This window comes from Manacus vitellinus, unplaced genomic scaffold, assembly GCF_001715985.3.
Source record: "Manacus vitellinus isolate BGI_N305 unplaced genomic scaffold, ASM171598v3 scaffold_5_pilon, whole genome shotgun sequence".
Lineage (NCBI taxonomy): Eukaryota > Metazoa > Chordata > Aves > Passeriformes > Pipridae > Manacus > Manacus vitellinus.
The window spans coordinates 28,804,281-28,831,521 of NW_021940682.1; the positions used below are offsets into that span (position 1 = coordinate 28,804,281).

A 27,241-nucleotide genomic window follows, 5' to 3' on the forward strand; every position below is an offset into this window, starting at 1 on the left:
TTTGCCTGGAACTTAAAGTCCTTGGAAAGATATATACATGAGATGACATAAGTTACTGGTTTTCCTTTATGTTTAATTTTCATATTACTGACTCAAATTGATCTAAGGTCTAAAGAAAAAGACAAAAAAATTGATGATGAATTGATGTCATAGGTTATTAAAACTATTCAGATTAAACCAGACATCATTAAAAGCCATAGAGATAATAAATAGACTCATATTCAAGCTTTCACTTTTGCTAGTGTACACAAACATCATATTTTAAATCATGTTTAGCATAATATACATAGGAATATTAGGCCATGCTATATGTTTTCACACCATGCTTCTAAACAGATTTCACACTTGCCTATCTCTTCACAACTTTCTCATAACTATAGGAAGAATTTTTCACATTTTAACAAGATCTGGTGTCTAGATTCTCAGTCAAGGAAAACAAAAGCACCTGGAACCACAGAAGGCAGTGGGATATATGCTTGTAAACTCGTAGGCTCACCAGGGTTAGATTTTTTTTAATTGATTTCTCAGCCAAAGAGAGAAGTGTTAGAAGTGCTCAAGTCTATAAAATGAAGCCTTAACAAGCACTTACTGCTTGTTGTCACTTCACTTCCAGTTGTAGACAATGAAGTGTAAACTGTACGAGGAAACTATTTTTTAAATAGTTATCCAAGTGTTTTGAAGTTCCAAAATACAGCCAGTAATACTTGAAAAAAATAAGCATTTACTGGGCTTTAGAGGGGGACATATCATTACATACATTAATTTATATGATGCAACAACATAAATCTTGCAAATTTGTTCATACCAAAAACCCCCAATAGAAGCCTTATATATACAAGAACTGTGAAAACACCCTTGCACATATGTTTACTCTGGAGTGTTACTGCTGATCTGTCCATGAACTAAGCAAGAGCCTTTAGGAAAAAAAACCAACAAACACCTAATTTGTTGTTACTGTGAGGAATTACTGAGAAAATCTGTGAGTGACAGGCAAAACAACTCACAAGGCTGGGATACCAGTTAGCTAGTTATGTGTACAGTTAGAGTACAGAAAACTATAACTATCTAACTTCATGAGCTATTATTTATTTCAAATACAAATAGGTCTCAGCTCTCAAGTGTGGAAACCAAGAGACAAAGAAAATTCTTGTGGTATTTTTTCTCCAGAGGAGGATGTCATTGGTACACTCCCAATGTAACCTAAAGAAACTCTGAAGAATCAAGAGATATGAATAATTCAAACAAGGTTCTAATTAGCTGACAATACAAGCCTACACAAAACACATTCTAATTGTTATAGAATTAAAGACTGCCAAAAGCTACAAGCTAAAATACAAATACATTTTTATTTCAAGAAGACTGTTCAGATTCAACTTTCAGGACTTTGCAAGTTTGGTGCTGGCCCATATGCCACCTGAAAGAGTTGCTAAGAACTGCATAGGTAAAGAAATGCTTTAAGTTGATATAAACTATTAAAAAAGCAAAACATATGTGACCAGTTCGTGAGATTGAATACAATGCAACCAAGTCCTGACAAATAAAAAAATGCCTTGGACTGACTCTGAAACTGAACTCTGCCCAGACTAATTTATATCCAGACACTGGGCCAACTTAAAATAAGTTCAACTGGAAATAAGTATAGCTCTGATTTATGTCATATGGTCATCTGTTTATCATATGGTCAGCAGACTCTTCAGACTAGGAGTGTTTTAAATAATTCCTGCACATCAGAAAGCTGCCAAATATATTACTGTATTTATACTTATACTATTTATTTCTGCTTAAACAAAAATGGTTGTACTGTATTCTAACTATTTGTGTATTAAGTTTCAGGTCATAGTGGATTTAAACAGACAAGTTACATAAAAAGAATAAAATAAGAAGTTTGTGTTAATATTTTAATTAACCTGATCAAAAGGCTTAACATGAAAAGGGATTAGTTAATGCTGTTGAAATAAGCAGTCTTGGTGATAACTTGCATGTTCTACTGCTAGCTTAAGCCAATTTACCCTTGTGTACCTTAATAGTATTGCCCATTATCAGCTGTAACAGAGTTTACATTTAGAGTTAATATTGGTACTTAAGTCCAGTTCAATGTTGCCAAAATCTTTACTAACACAGAATTTCAGCTGCCTCATGATATCTCATGCCATTTCAGAGTGGTCAGATCCATGGGCTCTTGACCGCAGGAAAAGGCTGGCAGAGCAGTAATCTCAATCAGTGAAAAAACCATGACTACTCTACACTTGGTCCCACGGCTCTGTACATGATTGTAGGAGACACAAAATATTTTGTGAGAAACACAGCATTCTTCATTTTGACATTTCATGGAATATATGGTGACCAAAACAGTAGTGCATAAATGTATACTGAAAGAACAGGCAAAGAAACACCCTCTAACTTCCTAACATAGTCAGTTTAGATAGTGGTGTAAGAGAAGGGAAATGGAGAAAAAAAATTGCCAGGGTCACTTGTTTTTGCCAAGTCACCCATCACATTGCCATTCTCAGAGACGGAATGACCTGAGGACCACTGCTGTGTGTTATTTGCCAGCACATTTGCCAGCAACAGCACATCGGGGAGAGATTGTAAATGGAAGGGATTTGCAGTAGTGTTCAAAGAGGAGTTTATTCTCTGAGTATAACTATTGGCAAAGAAAATAGGAAGGTTAAATGGGTTAGAGTTCATAAAAGTCAAGGAACTCCAAAATGGTGAGTATGTAAAAGACCCTGTAAAATCAAGTGGATTTGGCATTCTTTCCATGAAACAGTCTAGCACTTAGCTGCAGCAGATGTAGGCAGCTTCTGTTCCAGCAAAGATCAAGGGCAGAGTGAAAAAATACATCTGGACAGATCATAGTAGTTTCAGTATACACCTACTTTCATTCTTTCTCTTCATTTTCTAACATTGTAATTATATTGTATTCTGGATGTAATGCAATACCACTGAAAAATTCCAAACTTTCTGTGGCAACAAATTTTTGATATTTACTTCCTAGCAGAAAAGCAGGAGGAGGTTGTCAAGTCCTTTTAGTGAACATTGTAATTTTAAATGTAGTAGGTCAGGATGCTTTTTGTTGCCACATTAGTTTGTAATTAACAGACTAGATTGTTGGGACAGTCTATGTTACTTTATTATCCTCATGTCTTGCAAAGTCTTTGCTATAACACCAAGCTTTGAAGTACCAGGTATATATAATGGCTAAAAGATGATTCAGTGATAAGCACTGCCACCTAGGCATAAGGTACTACACGATACCTCCAAAAGCTTGACTATTTGTTGGATCGTGTTTATTTTAATTTTAAGCACATGTAAGGGCTTAAACTTACAGGGAGTCTTCCTTCCTCCCTCCCTTCTGCAGATAACTTCACAACATAAACCCTGTTCCATCCTAACATTGCTAGTTACCATCCCTTTCCTTTCCATTAATTACAACGGAAGCCACAATTTGTTGCTTTCTGGCACCCTCTGCTGCTTTACACATTACACCACAGACAGCATTTTATAGATAGTTGCACAGTTCCTGTATCTCCATTAAAACATCTTCCCAGTAGTTGCATTTCCCAGACCAACCAAATAAAAGCTGACGATATTCATACTTGGTGTGTGCCCTCATTCATTGTTTGCAGATGTTGATGTTTAATTCTCAAAATCTGTCTAGTAGCTCTTTTCTAAACTTAATCTGGACTCACCCTAAGGAACAGAGATAGTAGGTCTGGCAAATCTGTAGAAGAGTAGCCATCTCATGCTCTAACAGATGTCCAGATAACACACTTCCCAGAATTTGGAAGCTCCCACAAACTTTCATTCACAAATGAGAGCTAGAAAGAGTGGCTTAGATGCCTTTCAAAGTGAAAAAATAATTGAGGGTTCAATCAAAACTACACAAGGCACTTTACATGGACGCATGTCCACACGTCTGCACCACACACCAAAACACAGGCTCCCACTGTTTCTCAAGAGTCTTGCATGTTACTGAAGCTGCAGAACTTTCCTTTGTCAGAAGAGGCAGTGGTAGATTATGGAGAGGCAGGAAGAAGGATGAGTGAGAGGCCTGGGGACTCCAACTCAATGTTAAGAAATGTTCTTCTGTGAAAAGTCTACCTCTCTGAGGAAACTCAATGGTTCACAAACATAGAACAATTTTCTAAATAGAACCTTTTCTAAATAACATACAGCACCCAAAATTACAAGTCTAAGCAGAAGTGGGAGTGGTTAAAAATCTTTAAATAGAAGTAAGTCCTCAACTATAAGAGAACTGGCATTTTGCCACAGTTCAAAAATAATCAGACATTTGAAAAAAATCTAGAAAGCTGACAAAATCTCAAAACTACCAGAAAGCCTTGTTTGGATATACTGTAAAATAAAACCACTTCAGATACATTGTTTATTTTCTTGTTCAGCTTAAATATGCATTTTTGCTCTTCAGCTAAACATCGTGCACTTTCTTCTCTATTTTTAAATCCATTAAACGTTCTAGACATTCCTAGTATTTATAGCATACTCTCCCTATAGAAGATGATAAAAATACACCATCATGAAGCACACATATTTACAGTAATCTTGCTGCTGCTCTCTGGGAAAAATCTGTTAGTGTCTATAACCACAGGTGCTTTCTAAAATGTATGTCATAGTCAATTTGTATGTATGTATTTTAACTGCATATTTGTGTTAAGACTATTCAGTGCATGGCAATTAATGGAGGTTTCAAGGCTATTCATTCATCACCTCTTTGTCTAAGCACGTGTGTCACAAATATATATTTGTTCAATTCCAAAACTTCAGGGAATGTTCACATTACATTTTTGAGGGGGAAAAACCACCAAAAAAACCAACTAAAAATTGAAGAGGATAGAAAACTAATTACAGATGAGGTAAATAGGGAGACCGTCAACTGTATCTCTTCAAACAATAAATACTCAAAATGTATGCCACCTATTAGTCTTCAGGCATACTGCAATATTTCGTCTCTACATATTCTTCCAATACAGTTTAACTCAAGTTTCTGATCAAATGACATTCCTGACAAACATAATTGAGAGATGAGGAGAAGAGATGGGTGAGATGGTCATGCCTCAGTGGCATGAAGGTAATGCATGGGAGGAGGGGAGAGGTTAATGGAAGAGGAGAAAGGGGAAGGTGTGAAGGAAAATTGCTGATTTTAGGAAACAAAAAGATTTTTTTAGCATTTGGTAATCTTGGTCTACAGAAGTAAAATGTGCATAACCCTAATTCCAGTCCTAACCAAGCAAACTCAACCATAACCTAATGATTCAATAGATTTCATGGAGACTGTATAAGTATTCATCACAGTATACGTACTTTTCATGACATGATTATTTCATTAACATCTAGATGAGTTATTCTCATGTATTCTGCACAGTAATAACATAAGGGATTTGTAAGCATAAATAAAAAGGCTAATAACAGTGTATGATTTGTACTTCATAAACAATGTACTTCCAGCCTAGTAAAATAGTACTCAGGATGTGTTCCTGTGGCATTTTCTTTTGTGACTTCAGACAGTCAAATATGAGTGACTCAGGGGAATATGTATCTCGCTGCCTGATGCCAGTGAGTAACTCTGAGCTGTTCTGTGAAGAGAGATTTTTATAAATCTTGTGGTCCTTTTAACATTCTCTAATGTAATGTTTTGAATGTAAAGATAACTGCTCATTTCAGTGCAGAATAAAGAGATCTCAAGAAAGTCAAACTAGAATCAAACCATATCAAAAAAGTGATGACTTGGTTGGTTGCCTTCTCCCGCTCTTCCTTTCCAAGATGATAACATTCTTTTAGGCAGGGTGAATGAAGTGTCCCATTCTTTATTCTCTACTAGATCTAATACTTGCAGCAGTTGTCCATCCTTTCCTCAGCTTCCTCTTTCTCTCACAATAGAAATGTGGTTGGTCTACCACAAAAAGGCAACTGTTACTCTGCTTGTCTGTCCAGCTGTCACCCCATCTATATTTTCTTTTTAATTTCTTGAGTTCTTGGAAATTTTAGGGTTTGTTCACAAAAGCAGTTGGAATTCCTCCTCTGCCTGTTATATGCTAAAATGATTTGTCTCTCATCTTACTCAAACTGTCTGTGTTAATAACATTAATTTTCTCTTTTCAGCAAAACTTAAAACAAGAATTCCAACCTCTACATCCTTGAGTGTCAACCATCCTTAACATTAAGACCTTTAACCTTATCCTTACAGGAATTTTGTCCTCTTTCATTATTCCCTTCATTCATATAGTCACAATTATTCCCATAACGTATCCTTAGACAGACCCTCATTTTATTTTTTTCTTTTGGGACACACACATCTCTATTTCTGACAGTCTCATTTTCATTCTTTCTCTAATCTTTATGTCAATCTAATTTCTTATGCAAACAAAAAAAATAAACTTCAATTTCTACACTAATAAAAATGTCACTTCCTGTAATTCCTTCAAATTGCATACCTATTTATATATTTTCACTGTAGATATATCTACATGTATTGCTTTTAGTCAGAGAATTTTTAAATTTCTGTGGTACAGAGGATTAAAAAAAACCCCATGAGCTCCCTGCAAGGCATACACAAGTTTATAAAATGGATTTGCTGATATCTAAAACAAAGAGAGAGATTCCATTCCAGAAGGTCAGCTTCTAAAATTTTGTCCTGCACTCATCCTCTACGATTCAAGAGTTTGAAATATGGGAAAGTTCAATGAGATAGTTGACTTCAATACTCACTGAATGCCAAACAAATTGCAAACTCTGTGAAGCCATCCTGTATATAGTACACTGTACAGTGGATTGAAAGTGCCTGGATGTGCCGAACATGTTCAAGAAAGTCTTCCCTGTAACAGCTAAGGACAGTCACTGGGGAAAGATGTGGGAATGGGGTTAGTTCTCAAGGGAAAGATCAACGCTGAACCTACGTAGGAAATGAGAGGATTTGTTTAGAAAGCATCTTCAGAGGGCTAGCTAGGACATGCTCTTGGCTCTGACAGTCTTGGGCACCTGGGTCCTGGGAATCCCAGGAAGGTTTAAAGTTGAATGTAGATCTCCTATATAGTGAGGAAATTCAGAAAGTATAACTAGTTAAGTAAAAAATTATATGGGTCTACTTGAAAGTACCATCAGAAAATGGGAAAGCTGAGTATGTATCATGCTGAGGAATGTCATTTCCTTCATAGATAAGCATCTGCTTAGATCCTTTTATAATGGAGCTCTATCAGACTTGCCTGCTTTCATCTAGAGCTGCTGCTGTTCCAAGGTAGGAAAGAACAGAATGTGGAAAAAAGTATTGTTTACCAGTGTGGTTCTAATGGATATTTTACCCACAGTCCTGAAAAAAAGAACTGCATGAGACTTTACTCTTCCAAACCACAAGAGCTGGATTCAGAAATGCAGAATTAACAGGTAAGTAAATCCTTGTGAGGAGGGACACCAAAGAACATATAAGCTGTGCATTACCATAACAAAATTTTCCCAGGGAATGGGAAGTGTGATACTTCTGCCACTACTTAAAAATTCCAAGGAAGAAATGCAACTGATGGGAGCTTGGTAACATTCAGGCACACGCTCAGCTACACTGTCCTCATAAATTTCCTCTCTGGAAAACAATCTGGCTGGAGGATGCACAAAAGTGTGGACAATATGGGTAGTTATTAAGAGCAATTTGGAGCCCTTTGATCTATTTTGTTGTCCAAACTGTGCCTTCATCAATGGGAACAGAAATCCAAGTGTGGACTTAATTAAATCAAATCAGAGTCTGCTCCAAAAGGTAACAGGTCTCCAAGATAAGAGGGTCTTTTACTTGACCCAAGGAAGCACCTAAGAGAAAGTTCCCATTGTAGCAGGAACATAACTACTCATCTCCAGTGTGACCAGGTCCTTTGTAATGCACCTGGCAAAGGGAGACACTTACAGAGTAGAGGAGAATTTTAAGATGATACTGGAAATTCCTATACTAAGTGTATACAAAAAGGCAAAAGATATGGCATTCCATTTGTATTGCTGAGAAGGTGACAGAATGAAAAATAAAGCATGCTTACCAGCTGTCTCATGGTTGTACATTGTGTTTACAAAAGGAAAAGGTGTTTCGATGTTTTACATTGAAAACTTCTCTGGCAAATAAAAATAAGTTTGTATATTCCTGATGTAGGTATGCCAAAGAACTAATGATCTCAATTCCTTAATCTAGAATACAGGTATAGTGTCACTGGAATGAAAATCTCATTTCTTCCTCTGTTTCAGACAGAAATACCGTTATTGAAACTAAAATCATATTTTGAACTAGTTGCTAATGGAAGCAAAACTCTTTTTCTTCCCCCATTCATTTCCATACAGTCCTTTACCTAATATCTGAGCATATTCTTCAAGTCAGCTCTCCCCCAAACATCCACGCATAAGCTGTGACAATGTCTTGCAGGTTCTTTCCATGTAACAAAGGTAAAATATGAGCTCTCCTACCTAAAAACACAAGAAACCTCTCTCAGAAGTTCAAATTTTAACTACTACCATTGTCTTTTCTGATTTTACTTAGATCACTTTCATAGATATTATGCTGTGAACCTGACATCCTTTTAGAAAAGTACTTTTATTTTTTACCCTCTTAAGGCTACTTCATTTTCAAATCCTAGATACCCCTTACCTATCACAGAGGACAGGAAAATCTGTTTTTTACTCTGTCCAACCCATATTGTGAGAAGCCAGTCAGTTGACTACATTTTTAAACAGCAATTTGTATCAACTGACTGTTTTCTCAGGCTTTTTCCACTCTCGCATGCAAACAGCACCTTTCCCAAAACAGACTTAACTAGATTTCAGGCTATTCGCTTTATTTATGAAAATTAAGCATGCAAGCATGTTTCATGGAAATGAGACTACTCTTTTCCACTCATTTAAACATATCAAACCTGAAGAGATGACAAAATTATAGTCTGTTATTCCCTCATATTTTCACAAAGCTCTTAAAGCAGCCAGTTGTGAAATCTGTGAAGAACCACAGATAGGCATAGGGTGACAGTCTGAATTTAAACAAAAGGGGGTAATACAGATGTCAGAGGGGGTCATAAGGTGTCACTTCAGGAAGAAGGTGGCCTGCATATTAAAGGAGCTGGGATTAGTTTTCAAAACTCAGATTGAATTCCCAGTTTCCCAAGGGACTATATTTCTACACTTAGCCAAATTTCTGTATATATATCAATGTGTCACATTTATGTAGAAGGCTCATCTGGAGCTGCTCCGAAGCACAGAAAGTATATCTTGAATCCAAACAGCCTATCTCACCAACAGCTGCACCAGCAAACCCAGGAGATTCTTAGAGAGTTCAACGCTGTGCAGGTAGGAAGAGCTCTCATGTGTGCCCACTTGACAGTGAACATAGGGATGATATTTTCAGGCTTCCCAGTCCTCAAAGAGCTACTTATAACCATAACCCACATATTTTCACATGTAATTCATGGGTGTTAGTAGAACTCTCAATGCTTACTTTATACAGAATTATGTTGTTTTTCACAAGCAATTTTTAAACACAGAATGCCAATGCTGATGTTCTCATCCTTGGATATTGGGGTTGCTGGACGCTGGGGGATACTACTCAACAGTGTCTGCTCAGCACATGCCTGTCAGAGGAAGTCTGAAGGGCACATACACTTTGTGGCACACTTAGCAGTTCTAGTTTCCACCTATTTATCCTGTCCACAGGCTGACTCTCTGCTAAGAAGAGATCTGCATGCACCTCATCCCCTTGCAACCTTGCCCTTCTCCAGAGAGAAACTCGTGCATATAAGCAGAGATGGAGCCACTGGGGGCTTCTATGGGACTCCAGGAGCACTACAAAGCACATCTAGCACATTAAGCAATGTCTACCAGTATATACATAGTAATGTTATCCTACTTCAGTTTTAGGCTTCACCCACTTCTTCACCCACTATGTCACAGAAAATTCTCTCTATCACATAAAAAGCTCCCTGGTTATGTAGAGACTAATTCACTTACTCCACCTTCCTCTTGCTAAAGTACACAACTTTTCTTCAGTCTCATAGAATAGAGCAAGATTTCTGGCATTCTTCTGCCTTTTTTCTAAAACTTCTGAGATTTGAATATGAAATAATTTATCCCTCAATACATCTCAAGTTCTCAGATTCTGTGTGGAACATCAAACAGGTGAGCATAATGACAGATATGAGAATCATGATAAAGCTAACTATGCACAAACTGGATGCTGCTAGGCTTCACAGGTTTTTAGTTTTTATGAACTTGGAACTATTGAACCAATTCAATTTGTCTGCAAGTATTTTATATAAAGCTGCCAAAATGAGCATGGAGTGCAAGACATTGCAATAGATCTAACTAAGGGAAAACTAAACTCTAAGCATTTTATACACATTTAAATTAAACATTAAAATATGTTTACCAATTAAGGTAATAGCTGAATTGAGATGCCTTAAAAATCACTTCAAAGATGATGCCGTTGACAAGAGGAAAACAAAATGGTGAGCGGAATAGAATTTGAGAATATGAGTAGTGATTAATTATGAATTCATATCAATATCATCCAGAGAGAATATCAAGTATTTCCAGCAGCAGACAATCCATGATAGTGCCCTCTAGCTTTTTTAAGCTAATAAAATGTCTTACACATAACCTCCTGGAAAGGGTATCAAATGGCAGATGAATAGAGAAAACATTTCTTCTTAATTGCAAGTTATGAAAGCAAGGATTATGAAAACATTTGCAAAAAGAGGGTGGTGGGATTCTTAGTTTTATCAACTAAAAATGTTAAAATGAAAGTGGTGAATGAATGGTTAACAAACATACCACAGTAATATTTTGACTGTTGCTGATTTGAGGGCTGATATTCTGGCAAATCCTGACTGGACATATTGCTACATACTGGTGCATCTCAAACATGCAAACTAACTTTGATCACTGTTACATTTTTTTGTGCATATTACCAACACATAGGAGTCCACTGCTACAAGAAGAGAACTGCCCTACCACTGAGTGGGTTGACAAAACTGAGCACTGCTAAGGGAAATTACCTGAAAATCTGGCAAAATTGTGCCACTGCCTAGGTTAGATAACTGCACAGCCCAAAGGCAACAAATGGAGGGCAGACTCAGAAACTTTGGGTTTCTGAGATGCACTGAGGAAAAACTAACAAGCTTGAACTACTTTAACTTCAGTACATTTTAAATTTCCTAGCTCAGCTGAGAAATCAGCATGTCAAAAGGCAGGAAAATAACCTAATCAGTCTGTAGAGATAAAAAAATGCAGGAAAATGAAGTCAAAGAAGGATAAATAAATACATTACTATTAAGTTAAAGTGCCTAAATGGGACACTTTAGGCTCTGCACAAACACTGGTGTATGACTACGTAGAGGAGTTTTTGAAGCACCTGTTTTGAAACCCAGAGCACTTAGGAATATTCTTTGGTCTGGTTGAGCTGAGAGATGGGCTTATGGGAGGAAGAAGATGGACACAAAGGGATTCCCACAGGTACTGCTGTGGCATGGGCATTCATTGACCCTGTTTCTCCCATAGCAGCAGCAGCAGAGCTAGAGAAGAAATCCAGAATCCCCATGCCACATCAAAATGCAACTATCAACAAGGAACGTACACCAGTGTTGTTGTTTTGCAGATGCAGATGTTGCTAGAGTGCAACAGAGACTTCTCTGCAGCTCGTCTCTCTCTCATGGAAATGAAGCTTGATAGACATCAGATTGGTGGGTCCCTAAGCAATCCTAAATGGCCATAAACCAGTTACATAACCTTGGAAAATCATATCACTTTTCTGTGCTTTTGTCTCTTCTTGTTTGTCTTGCCTGTCTGAAATGGCAAGTTTTAACATGATTAAAGTAGAGACTGATTATCTCTTGATTTGTGTGTGTAATACTAGAGTTCCACGCTGGAGTTCCCAACATTTTCAGTCAGGGTCACTAGGTTCTAGTTTAATGTGATTAATTAAAATAATAACTATTATTACAGAAATTGCACATATTCTTTCTATGGACAGTTCAAAAAGCCTGAAAGTCAGAGAAAAAGCTTAATCTAAACCTGGACATTTTCTGAACAGTAAGAACCGAAAGATCCCATTATTCAGTTCACTGGTACTCAAAAATTTTCCCCTTACCTCCTGAAGCTTTGCAGAAAAAGCTGCAAACACCTTTCCCCTTTAAAAATGCACTGAACAAATGCACTTCTTTTTTCTATTCAACTCCCATTTTTAAGCCCAGTTTCAGCAGTTTGCTACTACGCAAGCTCATCCAAATAGTACTCAAAAATCTTTGCCAGCTAAACAACCATGCACCTTATTTATGTATTATTTGAATGGTAACAGAAAGGCAAACACCTCAGCATGGGGGAACATGACTAGAACTGCAAATGATTCAGCAAATGCATGGTGATGTTACTGAGGCTCAGACTTTGTTCCTGTCGCTTATACAGCCTTCTCAGCTGGTTTTATCTTATTAAATGTAGTTGACTTGCCATAAACACAGTAAAAGATTAATAAGACTCCATATGAATCATAGTCACTAAATGCTTCTTGTCTGAGAGTATTAAAAAAGTCTTTAGGCAGCTGCCAGCTATAGCTCAGAGAGCCATATGACTAAAGTGCTATTTCTGAAAGTCTTGGAGTCAGTGCATCTAACTGGACTTCACAGTAGACAATCCAAAAAGCTATTTATATTTAAAAACAATTTGGCAAGTCTTGTTCATCAAATCAGTTTTCCAGACACAAAGACTCCACTTAATTTGTTCTTGGACTTACCGCCCTTAAAAATTAAGTTAAATGAAATTATTTGGATCATTACAACAGGTCTGCTAAGGTAGTTCTGGATTAATTAGAACTTTTTTGCTGCCAGGTTATCTCAAGGTCCAAAGTTAGTGAGCACAGAAATGAAGTGACAAACACTAAACAAGCATGGAAAAAAAGTATCAGGAATACTATATGAGAATTAGGACCTTATGGTAAACATGGGACAGAATATTCATAGTATAAATAAATCACTATTAAGAAGCATATCAGGAAAGTGCAGTGGTGCCAACACAAACTAAAAATAATTTTATTCTTACCATTTGAGAGTGGCTCCGGGGACAGCCATTGATATCTTCAACCTTTTCATTTGCTAAACAAAAACAGAGAGAAGAAAAGCAGAAGTAAACAATGAGATAAAACTTTCCTTTCCACTCCCCTCCCGATCAAAAAAACCCCAACCAAAACCCGAAAAACTTAAAATTTAAAAAATCCAAACAGAAAAAAAACCCAGAACAGCAGAAAAGACACAGCAATAAAGTGCAGAGGGTTTTGTTGACACAGAGCCCCTTTCTAAGTAAAGCTCAGTCGTACAGTAACAATACTCTTGTTAGCAGCAGTTGCTTCCACATGCCAAATCATGCAAAGGGGGAAGTGTGAAGGAGGTCGCTGCTAATTCTTCAGCCCCTGCAAAATAACTGCTGACATGAAATCTTCCACAATTGTCTTTGCAGGGTCAAGATACAGTTTCAAGGCATCCCAGAAAGTATGAGCCACTCCAACTAACAAAATGCACACATGGGAGACATATGGTTTAATGGAGCATTCATTTCTGACAATTCAAAGTGTGTAAGATACAGTTCTGGCCATTTAAAGTATGGTTAAACAGCAACTTCCAAACATGCTCACAGAAACATATTTTTTAATTAAGACATGGATGAACTACACAAATATCAGAGACATATGGACCCAGTCAAATTGTATTATTCAGGGTTCATCTTATTATTAAATATGTTCAATTTGAATTATATATTCCCCCATGCAAGGAGTCAGCTTGCAGTGCTTCCCTCAGCCCTGGTCTTACCGATGATCTGGATGATTTCTGCTAGCAGAACTCCATCTGCAATGTCCTGTTGCAAATCCTTGATCAACCGCTTGTGGCCAGATTTTGCTAGGTAGTGGTTAGCCCAGTCAGTGTAAATCTGCAGAGCAGAGGGGGAGGGCAAGGGGAAGAAGGGGAAGAAGGGAAAGAGGAAAGAAGACAATAAAAAGTTTTAAAACAAATGTTGGCTTGCACACCAGAACTATTTTGGATCACATTCCCATTTAAGAAGTCAGCACCAAAGGAAACAATTTTAATGTGCTTTTTTTGCCCTTTTTTTAAAAAAAAAAACTGCCATGCCCCTCCCCCTGCTATCCTCTGTTTTATTTTAACTTCAAATGATTCAGGCTGTTTCATGAGGCTTCAGACTTGCTGTGACCAAGCAAAATTCCCCTTATGAGTGTAAAGGAAACTCCTGTTGTAAATCAATCACATCTATTGCAATTCCACCTCCCACACTTCTACCTCTACACATGCCCCACCAACAATTTTCATGCTCTGGGGCTGCCTAAGAGAAAGTGATAGCAGAGAAATGTGCCTGTGTTTGGGCAAGGATTCATGAGGTTGTCACTGGCGTTCCTGCACCTGGGGATGCCTCTGTAACACTTTGCAGTATCACTGTGCCCCACTGCGCAGGGACAGGTTGTTCATCCACTCGCCTACAGTTCAAAGTGTTCTAATGCGCACAGAGGAGGCTGAGAGCACCAGATGCACAGTAGTCTTATCACTGGAATTAGAGTATATATATTCTGGAAATATGCTGTGTCCTTTCTCCTCCTAAAGTGGAAGGGGGAAGGATGAGTTTGAGGAGCACCAAATACTTAGCAACAGGCAGCACAAAAATGGCAGTTATCAACAAAAGGTCGAAAAGGACCAGCTGAACATCTTCCTCCAAAATAAGTGAGGAGAGAAGAGGTGAAGAAAGAATTTGAAGGCATTTTATAAGGCGTGTATGTACACAGAGCATTTGGCAACACCTACAGCATGCACACAAGCAGAACCAGGTTCACTTAGGGTGAGATAAGAGGCACAGACATTTTCACCTCTACACTGAAGGAATAGTGCACTCCAAGAGGTGCTCACACCATCCTGGGGTGTCCCAGCATACAGAGGGAGCTCAGACTAGTGGAGATTGGCAGGAGGTGTCACACAGATGGAGGGTACCAGTGGCCCTTGGCAGCCAGCTCTGGCTCCCTTTTGCAGGGTGTTTGTGACCTCTCTCCTCACTCTAGAAAACAGAACTTGTACAGAACCTTTGACTACCATGGGATGTTGCCACTGAGAGGAAGCATATATGTATGACAGTACCATTGTTTGAGTAAATATAACAACTAAGGGTCTTTCTCTGCTGAGAATACTGTTTGAAAATGTTGAAACTGCACCTCTTACTTTATAAACATCCTTTTATTTAACCTCATAGATCCTTGGGAGGAAGGTGTCAGAAACCCATTTCATGAACAGAAAAACAGAGGCCAAAGCCATTAACTATTTGCTTATTTTACCTAGGAAATCTGCAGTAGAGTAAGGGTGGGAAAATGGATGCAATTCCCAGAGTCTTACCCAGAGGACCATCATCCGCTTTTCACCCCTCAAAAGTATAACCACCTAGCCCATGTTCCCCTGCTAAGGACTCCTTTGCTACGTGAGAAACTTTGTCACAGATTTTCTCCCTCTTTCTCAGAAGAGAGAAAATTTTAACTTGTTTGGCCTATCTGATTTCTTCCCCTATTCCTGCAGATGGATCACTGGCTGATTTGCCACAGCTCTGACAGCTTTAGAACTTTAGATAATTCCACAGAATTAAACTGTGGAAGTGGATTCAGCTCCCCCATAGCCAAAGGATGCTGCTATTCAGTGGGGCCCTTAATTTCCCTGATGCACCCAGAAGTCCACTTCAGTCACCTGATTGATATTCTTTTTTCCCTATTACAAGTGAGTGACATAAAAGGCTCCATTAAAATGTTTTATTAAAGTCAACTGTAGCTGCAAAAGTATTTCTTCAACTATATAACCATATATAATGAATTCTAATGTGGGGTCTCTAAAGATTGTAAAAACACATATTTAGTACAATATGAAATCATGATGATAAAGATGCATACCACACCCATAGCATCATATATTCCCTACTACTGGTATTTCGGCTTCAGTCATTCTATTAAAGTAATGTCTCAAAAATACTCTCTGAGCTATTACTATAAGCAGAACTATTTTCTGTATTCCAATGAAACTGATCCACTGGAACATACAGATTTTAATTCCACTAGTATTATTTTAGGTTAGTTTCACATTACAAATAAAAATACTTTAGTAGGCATTTCCTTTTTCATTTGTCACACCCTCACATAATTGGGTGTATCAGTCCTAATTCTGACTACAATTTGAACTATCCTCTCACTAAGCAGACAAGGAAATTTCACTGTAGCAGCTGCTATGCGAGTGTCTACTATTCAAAGAATGGGCTTCACTGAACCATCCATCCCCTTTGCAATTTTCTTTTTCCATTAATTTAAAAGTGATAAGCATAAAGAATGTAAACTGTTTTTTAAGCAAAGGTTGATAATCCACATAATACAAAAATTTTTCTGATGGTCAGCATTTTGATAGTCATCCAATGGTAGAAAAACAGTACTGGGTGGAGGCAGTGTTAAAAGAGTAGTTTTTTCACTTCAGAAGTATTCTTAAAAAAAATAATCAAAAAGGCAAATAGTTGTTGATGGAGACAATACAGCAAACCAACACCCAGCTGGCAGTGGAATATCACGTGTTAATTCCTCTCTTTCTGTAGGGAGTACCACTTGCTTCTGTTTCCCCTCCCCCCTTCCCCATAGGATGCCCTTCTCATTAATCTCATATTTCTGGGAACCCAGCTGCTCAGGAATTAGTCATAAAAAATGAAAAGCATGTAGAGAGACACATGAAATTATAAAAATGTACACATCCACTATAATCTGTTTACACTAAATTTTCTGATGCAAGTATAATGAGAAATAGAGAATCCCCCTTTCAATGTAATTATGCACCTCATAAAATTTAACTCTCTGGGAAAACATAAAGCTCCAGTGTGCATTGTCATTGACAATACTCACACAGAACAGAAGATAAAGAATCAGTAACTTCATGCAGCAGTCTGCTTTTTACAGGTGCTCCCCTTCCACTGGGTGCTGAGCAGCTCTAAGGAGGAGCTGTGCATGCTACCCCTCTTTTCAGAACCAGCAGATCATGCCACCTTGCATTAATTGTGCAGCAGTATTTCCCCAAAAACCTCTTATCTTCGATTTTTCTATGCTAAGGCTGTTTCAGAGAGGAACACAGACATGAGGGTTAGTTGTTGCAGTACTTCCTGTCCACTTTGGCACTCCAGTAACCCTGCCCTATAGCCACACACTGGGCTGGGCTTGCTGATTCACTCACTTCCTACGCAAGCTTCCTCTCCTACCACTCTGCTTTACAGGCACATCTGACACGGGAGTATTCCACTCCAATGCTAAACTCTGACTGCTGACAATATACAGGATAGCCGCTGTTATCTGTGACATGAAGGATCAGTCTCAGCAACACAATAACAGAACAAACCTGATCCTGTGTTCGTGGGATCCGAGCCCCATCCCAGCACCGGTGATTTAACAGCTTGCAACATGAAATAGGATTCAGCTGGGCAATCTGAGCTCGAGCACAGCCGGCTCATGTTAACAATGGTTTCCCCCAGCATTCCTCAACTGCTCGTCATACCAACCTTCAACAGAGTAGAGGAAATAAACTCTGATACCCAAATATAGTTAGGAACTTCACCTCGATACTTTACATGTAGCTACAAGGAGCACAGTAGAGCTGCTTGGCAGGATCTGTAATGAAGCAATACACTTCATAATGCAGTAGCTTAATGAAGTGAAAAAGAGAGAGGATCTCACAGGTAACTGCCTTTCTTAGAAAATGCTTTAATCATAAGCCATGTAATTATACATCAGGCAGTGCTATAATGCATCCTCTTTAAAACTAAAACAGAAATGCTACCACCCACAGTCAATGCCAAGTGGGAAATGTCAGGTGGGTTTCAGAAGTGCAGGCAGCCTATTGCAATAATAACGCATGACACTTTGTCACTATCTTCCACTAAATCAGCTCAACGTGCTTTCCAGGCATAAATGAGATCACCTCTTCTATTTATTATTTCTGTAGACATGGGGAAACTGAGGCATAAAGGCTGCTTTTTGATGTGGCTCACTCAAGGGCAAACAGAGATGGGAATACAACCCAGATATTCTGAGTTAAAATCTTTTCTTCTATAAGCTTTTCTATCAGGTAATTTTATAAAAAGGCTTGGTGGGAAAATGCATATTCCAAGAATCGGGACCCTTCCAGATATTTTTGTTTGTTTGCTGTGGAATATGGAGACTCAGCTCTGAAAATGGTCTCCTGTTGCTATCGAGAAGACGGCTTTCCATTCTTAGAGTATGCCTGTGTCACTCACTCATGTACCAATGCTGCTACTTAGGGAGAACACCAGTTGCTGCCAAGTGAGTTATACTAAGACCTTATGACACATTTCCATGCCATTTAGGAGCATAGGTTATATTTGAAAAATATTAAAATATTTGTCCACTATATGAAAAAGTGTCCTTCCTAGATATGTGGAATAAACAGATAGTATCCAGTTCTCATCACATGTCCTTTAAAATACTCTGTAGGAGATGACTGAATCCTCATTTATTAGCAAGGAAGAATTGAAATGCTGTCCACCAGTACTCACTCTCGTGCTCTCTTCTGTGCACAATGTCACCTTAATACCTTTGGAGGTTGGGAGGCTTTTTAAGAACTCCATTTCCCAAAAAGAATCTGTAGGCAACAGCAAGGTTCCCACAGATTTTTCTTTACTCTTCGTCTTGTGGCAAACAAGTGTTGGAGAAATGGAAGAAAAAACTATATATTACCAAAGAAAACAAATGTTGCTAGCAGTATACCAGGGTTACAATATTTCACATCAATACACAATACTACTTTCTGGCATAGCAGGAGTTTGTCTTTCATCCTATGTTTGGATTATATGAATACATTTCACAATTCCTTTTTTTTTCCTTACAAAAAAAAAAAGAAATAAAAGAAAATGGAACTATTAAATAGGCCCAAGACTAGAATTTTAACAGTCAGCCAAAGTGGAAATATGGCATAGTTAACCCAATAAAAGTGCTACATGACTTTCTAGTGTACTGTATTTACTCTGCATAAAATGTTGCCATTGGAGACAACTGATAGTTGATAGCAGTTAGAGCTTTTCACCCATAGACACCTTTCAAATTGTGCTTGAAGAAAAAGAGATTGATGAGTTGCTCTCCAGTATGCTACAAAATGGCCTGCAAAGGCTGCATATCTAGTTCCTACAAGGTTTTCCAGTGTTTGGCCTACCCTGGATGCTTAATACCCAATAGAGCCTACATAACAGTCCCAGAGTCCCTGATGAAGAGGATTTGCCAAAGGAGAGGGCATGACCACAACTCTATTTCAACATAGCTATTCTTGGCTAATAAATTGTGGGTAGCAAAGCACATGTTGGAGTGTCCCTGAAGCTGTTTGTATTTATAAAGAGCTGGGCAACACATTGAGTAGTGTTAGAATAGGGTGAGAAAATCAGATTGCAATGAGATGCCTTTCTCCTTCCTACTGCCTATACATTAAGGAAAACTCAAATGGAAGGCAGGATCTGACCTTTTAAATATTTTCTTATTGAAGGTTATGCTGCTGGGATGCAAAAGAATAATTTATTAGCTTCAGTCCTCCACTTAGCAAGGAAAAAGGCTATCCTGGAAAACAATGGCTCACATTTAAACTGCCATAAGAGACAGATCAAGCATTCAATTTATGTCTTGATTTAATCGACTATAGAAAACACACTGCAACTCATTTGCTATGAAGTAAAGCTAGGGTCTGGGGGGTGGCACTTTCCATAACATTAAGCAAATTACACAAGAAAAAAAAATATTTACACAATTAAAAATATATAGCCAGAAAATGAAACTGGAATGACTTAATTTATAGGCAAGATGGAAGCTAATGCACTTCATTTAACAAAATGAAATAAGTATTAAATGACATTCCACAAACCCCGTTTCTGAATCCCACTGAGCAAATGAGAACAATTATGAGTTAAGGAATAGAAACCACTTAGAGGGATACATGCCAATTAACCAAAATGTCAGAATCCCTGTAGTACAATTCTATTTTGTAAATAGCAGCATGTATCCATCAACACTACTCAGTAATTTACAGATAAAAACACAATTAAACAAAACTCCACTAATCCCAGCTAAGAAAATTAGTAGAAACAATACTCTTCAGCAGTCACTGGCAAGCTTTAGATGACTTACTGAACTTTAAGGAGGCTGTTTTATATTTCCAAGTTCCACTTACAGCTTGTGATCTAATCACTGAAGAAACAGTACTGACTTACTGTGTTCCTTTTCCACTCATTTATTCCCAAATTCCAATTCAGAATTAATTGAACACGTGTATTTGAGGCCAATATTCACCAATGGCATAGGGTCAAGACTTTTGATGCTTCTGTGCCAGATGAAAGGTAACAGTATGAGTTTCTTTGAGTGTATATTTGTGTGTATTTGCATGTAAAGTTAGCTGAGTAATTTGTATATTGCCCAGCTAAAAATCCAACTCTTTATAGAATAAAATAACTTGTTCACCCTTTGTAAAGAATCATACCAATTTGCTTTGCAGTTTAATCATATAATTTTATTGGCTTCCTACACCTACTCTTCAGTCCTGTGCAATGGCAATAAAATACCACAGGAAGGAGCCAGATATTCATCCTTCAGCTTCAGGGACCCCAACCAGACAGCTGCTTCTCTTCAGGCTTGTGCTGCAGGGAAGCAATACTTTTCAAAAGAGCAATACCATCACGGTTATCAACATTGTCCTTCAGCTTCCTGAATTATCAGGAGACAATACTAAGTAACACCCACACAAAGTGATCCTCCAAAGGAGTCAACCTTGACACTCTCTGTTATAAATACTCCATATATTTGTCTGTACAACTTTGGAACTATTTCTTACATATACTTTTTTTTGTATATTTAAAGTACATTTCAGCACCCATTTGGTGAAAGTACAATAAAATATGGGAGCTATTATTCAATGTAGTTTTTATGTAAAACATTGATTAAAACTAATATCTTAGATAATTTTATTAGAGCGAGGAAGACCAGGATGTCTTGGGGGGCATAAGTGTTACACCTAGAGACACCACTCAGAAGGTATCTTACCATTTTAGTTCAAATAAGTAATGTGATTCTTAATGTGATCCTACCACTTGGGCTCTATCAAAGATCCTCTTCACGTAAAAAGAAACAGAGCGATGTGCTTCAAGAGCATGAATGCACTCCATTCACTAACCAGAATTTAGTCCATGGAACAAACTAAGTAATTCTCCATCCCCAAAATGTGTACCTTAGATGCTGGCTCCTAAGTACCAAACTTGAGTTTTCCTACAGAGCAACCCTTCCTGCTAATGTTGGCATAAATGTGTCCCAGAAGTGAGGGGGCAAGGAGTATGTGATAAAAAGAGCTGATGACTGTCCTGTGTGGTGAGACACACAGAGATGCTTCTGTAAGATGATGTGATGCTATAGTAGTGACAGATATAAGAGGAGCATATGCTTTGTCTTGATAGTAGTGATGTGTGAAGAAAGTAATTTGATTAAAAGCACAATACCAGAATTCTCTAATACAATTAAATGAACTGAAATATATGAAAATCCCTCTATCTCCTGTAGGTGCACCCACACTTGAACATCATCCAAGCCTGCCCAAAGCTTGAAGCATGGCTCTCTGTGGTAGTTCCTGACTAAACAGAACTCCTGCAGAAGAAACAGCTGATTTAGGAAGGAGCACCTTTTACTCTCCAAAGGAAGAAGGATAAAAAGAAAGCCATGTTTTTACTTGTCTGGGCATCCAGGATAGCAATGGTGACACTCCATACCAGAGGCCCCACTCCATTCCCTTGAATGAAACTTCCTGTGCTCTAAACTTGTATGAATTCTACTTCTCATAAATGTCTTATCACTTCCAGGATAAGTTTCATGATCAGTCCTGTGTTCACTTGAATGAAGAAACGCACAGTAAGCAGAGTTAAATTTTCTGCAAAGGGAAAAATGAACTGAATTTGCACAGATTTCCTTTGCAGTTCACCAATATCACAGCAACACAGATGAATGGAGAAAAGACTTCTACAATCTCAGACCTACAAAGTATGAAGTAATTCAGAGAACAAAAGCATCATTACTTTGTTGATTTATTTTTGTTCACAAGCAAAAAGCCACTCTTGGTATCAAACAGACCATTCCTGGATTGAGTCAACACCTGCCTTTGTAAATCAGCAATGGGGCTCCTTACATGGAGCTGAGACACTGTGACACTACTCCAGATTTTCCATCAAAGCTCATTTTTAGGATTTATAACAGGGAGATTCTTTCCACACTGCAATTTGGCATTAAAGAACTTGGCCTGGGGATCAAAATAACCCTCTTCGCCAGCACTTCTTTTTAAGTGTGGAAAGGCAAATTTCTGATATATAAAGATGCAAAAATATTAAGACATACATTTCTTCTTTTCTTGTGAGAAAACAGTAGTAAATAAGACTGTAAGACTGCAACTAACTTTAAAGTCTTCAGGATTTTTTGAGGCTTAGAGACTAATTTGAATTGTCTGTTTTCTTCTCATGTGGGAGAATAGCTCTGAAAATCAAACTAACCAAAATACACTGTTTGCTTTCTGAGCTACATATTTTATAACAAGACATTTTAACTCTAGCTTAATTTTTCTCTGGGCTTTGATGTTTTAAAGTTGTTTGTCACAAACTCTATGATTTTAATAGTGATAAATGTCTTGCACACATTCAGCACACCACTGAGGTGCTAAAGGTCACACAAAATTATTAAGTAAATAGGTTAATGATTTCAAGTGTAAGTAATCTGAGCCTTTTCTCACTGTTATTAATCTGTTAAAACAGGTCTTCTTGGTGAATGTGAGTATAGTAATGGTCATGTGTGTGCAACCATTTTGCCTTTTGCTACCTGGCTGAAGCTTAGGAAAATTAAATTATGCTTACACAGATGACAGCCTACACATATACTTCGTCAGATCAAGAAATGTAAAACAGTGTTTCAGGACTTGGAAGACTAAGGACATAGCTCAGTACAACAGGAATACCACTTCAGGACATTTCCTTTTTTCCTTTGATCACCATTGAAAGCACTGCCCATAATAAGGACCTGCCCATTCTGATTATAATAATTCTTAAATTTACAATCATCCAGCACAACAAATTTTATGCATGAAGTAAGTTTTGTCAGTCAATATTCTTAAACAACAAAGAGAAGGTAATAATCTTATCATAGCTTTGACAATAGAAAACTTTTCATCCCAAATGAGATTCACTATTATAATCTCTCTCATTTCTTAATGAAAGATGTGTCTCACATACATCTTCTGTAACACAACTGAATTTAGAAGGATCTTACAATGGAAAGAAAATGGTTCTAGATTCCTACTAAAAATTTTCTCAACACCCTTTCTATTATAAAAGGTGCCTCAACACCTCTAGTGAAGGCTTTGGCTGCACTTCACATGAGAAGAGGTAGTGTCTCAAGGAGGGAGGTCCTTTTGACCTGGGGAGTCTCCTTCACTGTTCGATGTCCCATGCAAACCTTCCAACAGATATCCAAACTTTTGATTCTTCTACACACTTCTTTAGGACTACAGCACCCCCCAAAATAATACATGAATAATCACATGAATATGTGATTCATGACTCAAAATTTTTTCAGCCATGATTTACCTCTGAAAAAAATGAAAACCCATTCTTTTATGACACAAAACAGTGCTTTTGTGTTTGAGGTCTGTTCTCTGGGTCCTCACAACTGGCTGTACACAGGGCACCCACTGCCCTCTTCCTCAAGGGACTGCTCTCCACACCCCACAAGTCTTCACTCACTGTCCTATGTTTCCTTTTAAAATACACATTCTGGTGATACACTGTGTCTTGGATAACAGACTAGAAATGAAGGATAAGGATTGACTAACTCACTTGAAAGGGTCACTGCCTTTAAATTTAGTTAAATCCATATCTTCTACCTCCCACAGAATCACCCCTTGGGACTAAAGGCTTCTGTAAAGGATTAGGAAGGAGATACTCTCATTGCGGCCACACCACTACACAGAAAATAATTCAAGATTTGGGAAGTTGTGAGCAGGAAGCAGATGAGGAAGAAAGGAAGTCACTGAAAACACAAACAAATAACTTTGCTGGCTAGAGATTATAGCATTCATTTTGGACAGAGGTGGTTGTTGTCCAGCCTTTTCTTCCAAGAGCCTTTCTGTGTTTTGTCCCACTAATGTAAGAAATAGAAATGATCCAGTAAAAGGAGCATCATATCTCCTCTCAAATGAATCTCTAATCCAGCCACCTACCACCTTGTGTCCCATCTCATGTAAGGTTCAGTTGTTTTCTTGGACTGTGGTGCTGCACAGCACTAATGACACCACTAGCTCCTCAGGTAGCGCTGAGAAGGTTGGCACTCCAAGACAGTCCACACAGCTGTTTAAGCACTCAGAGGCGTGTGGAGTATTATTTTGGGGAATTCTCTACTTTTTTAGAACAAGAAAAACTGGTTTTTTCCAACCTTTCTCATTAACCTTCTAACTCCCTGATAAACTAGGAATAAAGATAACTTGTTAGCGCTTTTTTAATTTTTTTTTTAACAGGAAATATTTATTGCTGATGAATAATGAATATTTCATTCTGAAACGCTGGGTTGTTTGGCTGGGTTTTTTTCCAGCTCTAATTTCTTCTTATAGTAGGCAGGTGCTTATTTCACCTGCCCTTTAAATAAACCTGGCTGGTATGATGCTTGAGTCTGTGAAGCCAATGCAGCTTCTGAGCATTCTCAGAAGTACGATTTCATGTCTGTACAAATCCTTAATGCAAAAAACTGGAATGGCTATGGATGGAATACAAGTGCTGCCAAAATAGACAGCTGCTGAGTGGGAGTTCTGAGGATGAGAATGATGGATATAGGCACCTAAAATGCAAGTGAGGTAGGTCAGAGAAACATAATTTCTTCGGGGGAGGAGGGAAGGTCATATTTCAGGAATTACTGTACAGAGGATATCCTTTGTTAAAAGTCCAACCATTTCCTACATTATTTAGTGCATAACATAAGTATAGAATAGAAGAGTCCTTAAAACAAGTTTTTCCTTAAATTCTTTAAATTTAATGTTGTTCCTAAAGGTTTCTGACAACAGAGGATTGCCTTTTTTTAATGATACTTACTGAATGTAATTTTGATATAAATGTAAGGAGAAATGCTTCGGAGGAACTTCCTGAAAACATAAAGAACCCTAATGCATTTTTAATATTTTATTTTAAAGAATTTATGCATTTGGGAACTTCAAGTTCCCAAAAGTGAAGTTTGAAATTTTATGAAACTGATTTACCTCTAGAGTTGTGTAGTTCCACAGAAAGGCTTCTCAAACATTGCACCAGATGGCTTTGTTCTTACCCTCTCTGGCAGCTTCATGTTACTTCACTATCAGGAATAAAATTCCATACTTCATCAATGCTTCACTTTATGTTACTGTCATTATCTTATTACAGGTTATAATGGTATTGGCATTATCTGCCTAATAATTATTCCTGAGTCCAAGTAGTAAAACTCTTTTAAGCTCTGATCTATAGTCTGCTGAACCACTTAAGTTTCATCTGTGTCTCTTAGTCTGAAAAAGATATTCCATACATTAAAGAAGAATGAAAGTGGGCAAATGGCTTCTCTAGTCTGTGGTTTTGTAGTAAAACAATCCCAACTCAGCTGGATAGATTAAATGCATTTCTCCAAAATATTATATATCCCCTTATTGTGTAAATGAATGTACTGCATTCCTTCAACTTCAAATCCGCAGAAGCATTCTCTTACAAACAGCTATTTACACCACAGTGCAAAACAGGTGACTGTGGTACATGTCAAACAAGCTTGCAGGATTTAGATACCCAAGAAACACTGTAAAATGTCTGAAAATACTGCAGTAAAATACATACTCTAGCAAACAAATGATAAAGGGTCTTGTATTGTAAGCCATTAAAAATGGTATTTAAAATGCTCATAATAATATTCAGTGGTACAACACAGTCCTGTAAGTAATTATCTTAAGGACAATATATTTCAATTAATTGTGTTAGCATGCTCCAAATTCTAATCACACAGCAGCCACAGAGGGCAGATACACAGATACAGAGGGCACATGACAATACTGCATAATCAGCCTTGCAATTATATTCAACCACAAAACTGCCCACAGAAAAGGGAACCCATCTGAATGCCCCTGATGTGAAGCAAAGATTATTTAAAAACAATAGCATGTAAATATATTTGCATGTTGTCCATTCTTTGCAAAACAAAGGTTTACAAATTTTTTTGGCATTTAAGTTTACATGAGAGGTTCACACATGATCCTTCAGCAGTTACTAGGCAAAACTTTTTCTAAAAAAAAACACACCAGACCTACAGTTTGGATGGATTGATCCTAAGACCCAAAAAGAAAGCCAAGAATTGAGAAAATTTCTTAAATCCACAGGTAGATAGTATGATTATCATCTAATTGTATTAGCTATACATATTCAATCACTGAATATACACTATAAAGCAGAGTTAATGACGAATCTAACAACTGAAGGAATAGCAAAGCCATGTGGAGAGAGGCTACAAAAATTAGAGAAGGCGTGATGTTGGAGCACAACTTGCAGAGTTGTTCAAGTCCTTTACTATGTACACACCCCTCTTGGTGTCCTTCATGGGAACAGGCAGTGCAAACACCTCAAACTAATTGTGGCTTGCCCAGTTTCTTACATGGTTTGTTCAACTGACCAGACCATCTGACTTTGGCACAAGTGAACCTTTTTTGTGGAAAGCTGGTAGAATCACTGTTTACAGGGAAACCCAAACACTTCTAAACAAACTTCATGTATTTATTCACTCAAAGTCAGGAGGCAGAACAAAGGCTTAAAGCAACAAAGAGTTTTGGGGTTTTTCCATTGCCTAAGTTTTCAATGTTCCTTGAAAGCATTTGTAAAGTCACTTTAGGCTGTTCTCTGTTCCTGGCTGGAAGGCGCTGGCTCTGGTCTCTTGTCACTATGATCCTGGAGTTTTTAGAAAGCCATGACAGACACAACATGGCCTGGTCCACTCCAAACCTGCCCATGTGTCCATTGAAGCAGAAATGGCCTCTTAAACCCTAAAGCAGTTCATGTGGATCCAGGAGATGCAGGGTCTCTGCGTTCAGCTCTCCTGTGCGAGCCCATTGGAAGTGCTCTGTCTCTTAAAACAGCAACCTTTAAA

The 27,241-nt window shown here is 37.9% G+C and overlaps 1 protein-coding gene across 1 annotated transcript in view; it reads right to left on the reverse strand.

Moving 5' to 3' along the window:
- The window catches only part of NAV3 (neuron navigator 3), a 384,858-nt gene that overhangs the window by 167,791 nt on the left and 189,826 nt on the right, over positions 1-27,241 (reverse strand). Inside the window, exons 3-4 of the mRNA XM_025895950.2 lie at positions 13,827-13,944; positions 13,063-13,115 (exon numbers count right to left, since the gene is read on the reverse strand). Coding sequence (XP_025751735.1) covers positions 13,063-13,115; positions 13,827-13,944 — 171 coding nt within the window. The remainder of the gene's footprint in view (positions 1-13,062; positions 13,116-13,826; positions 13,945-27,241) is intronic.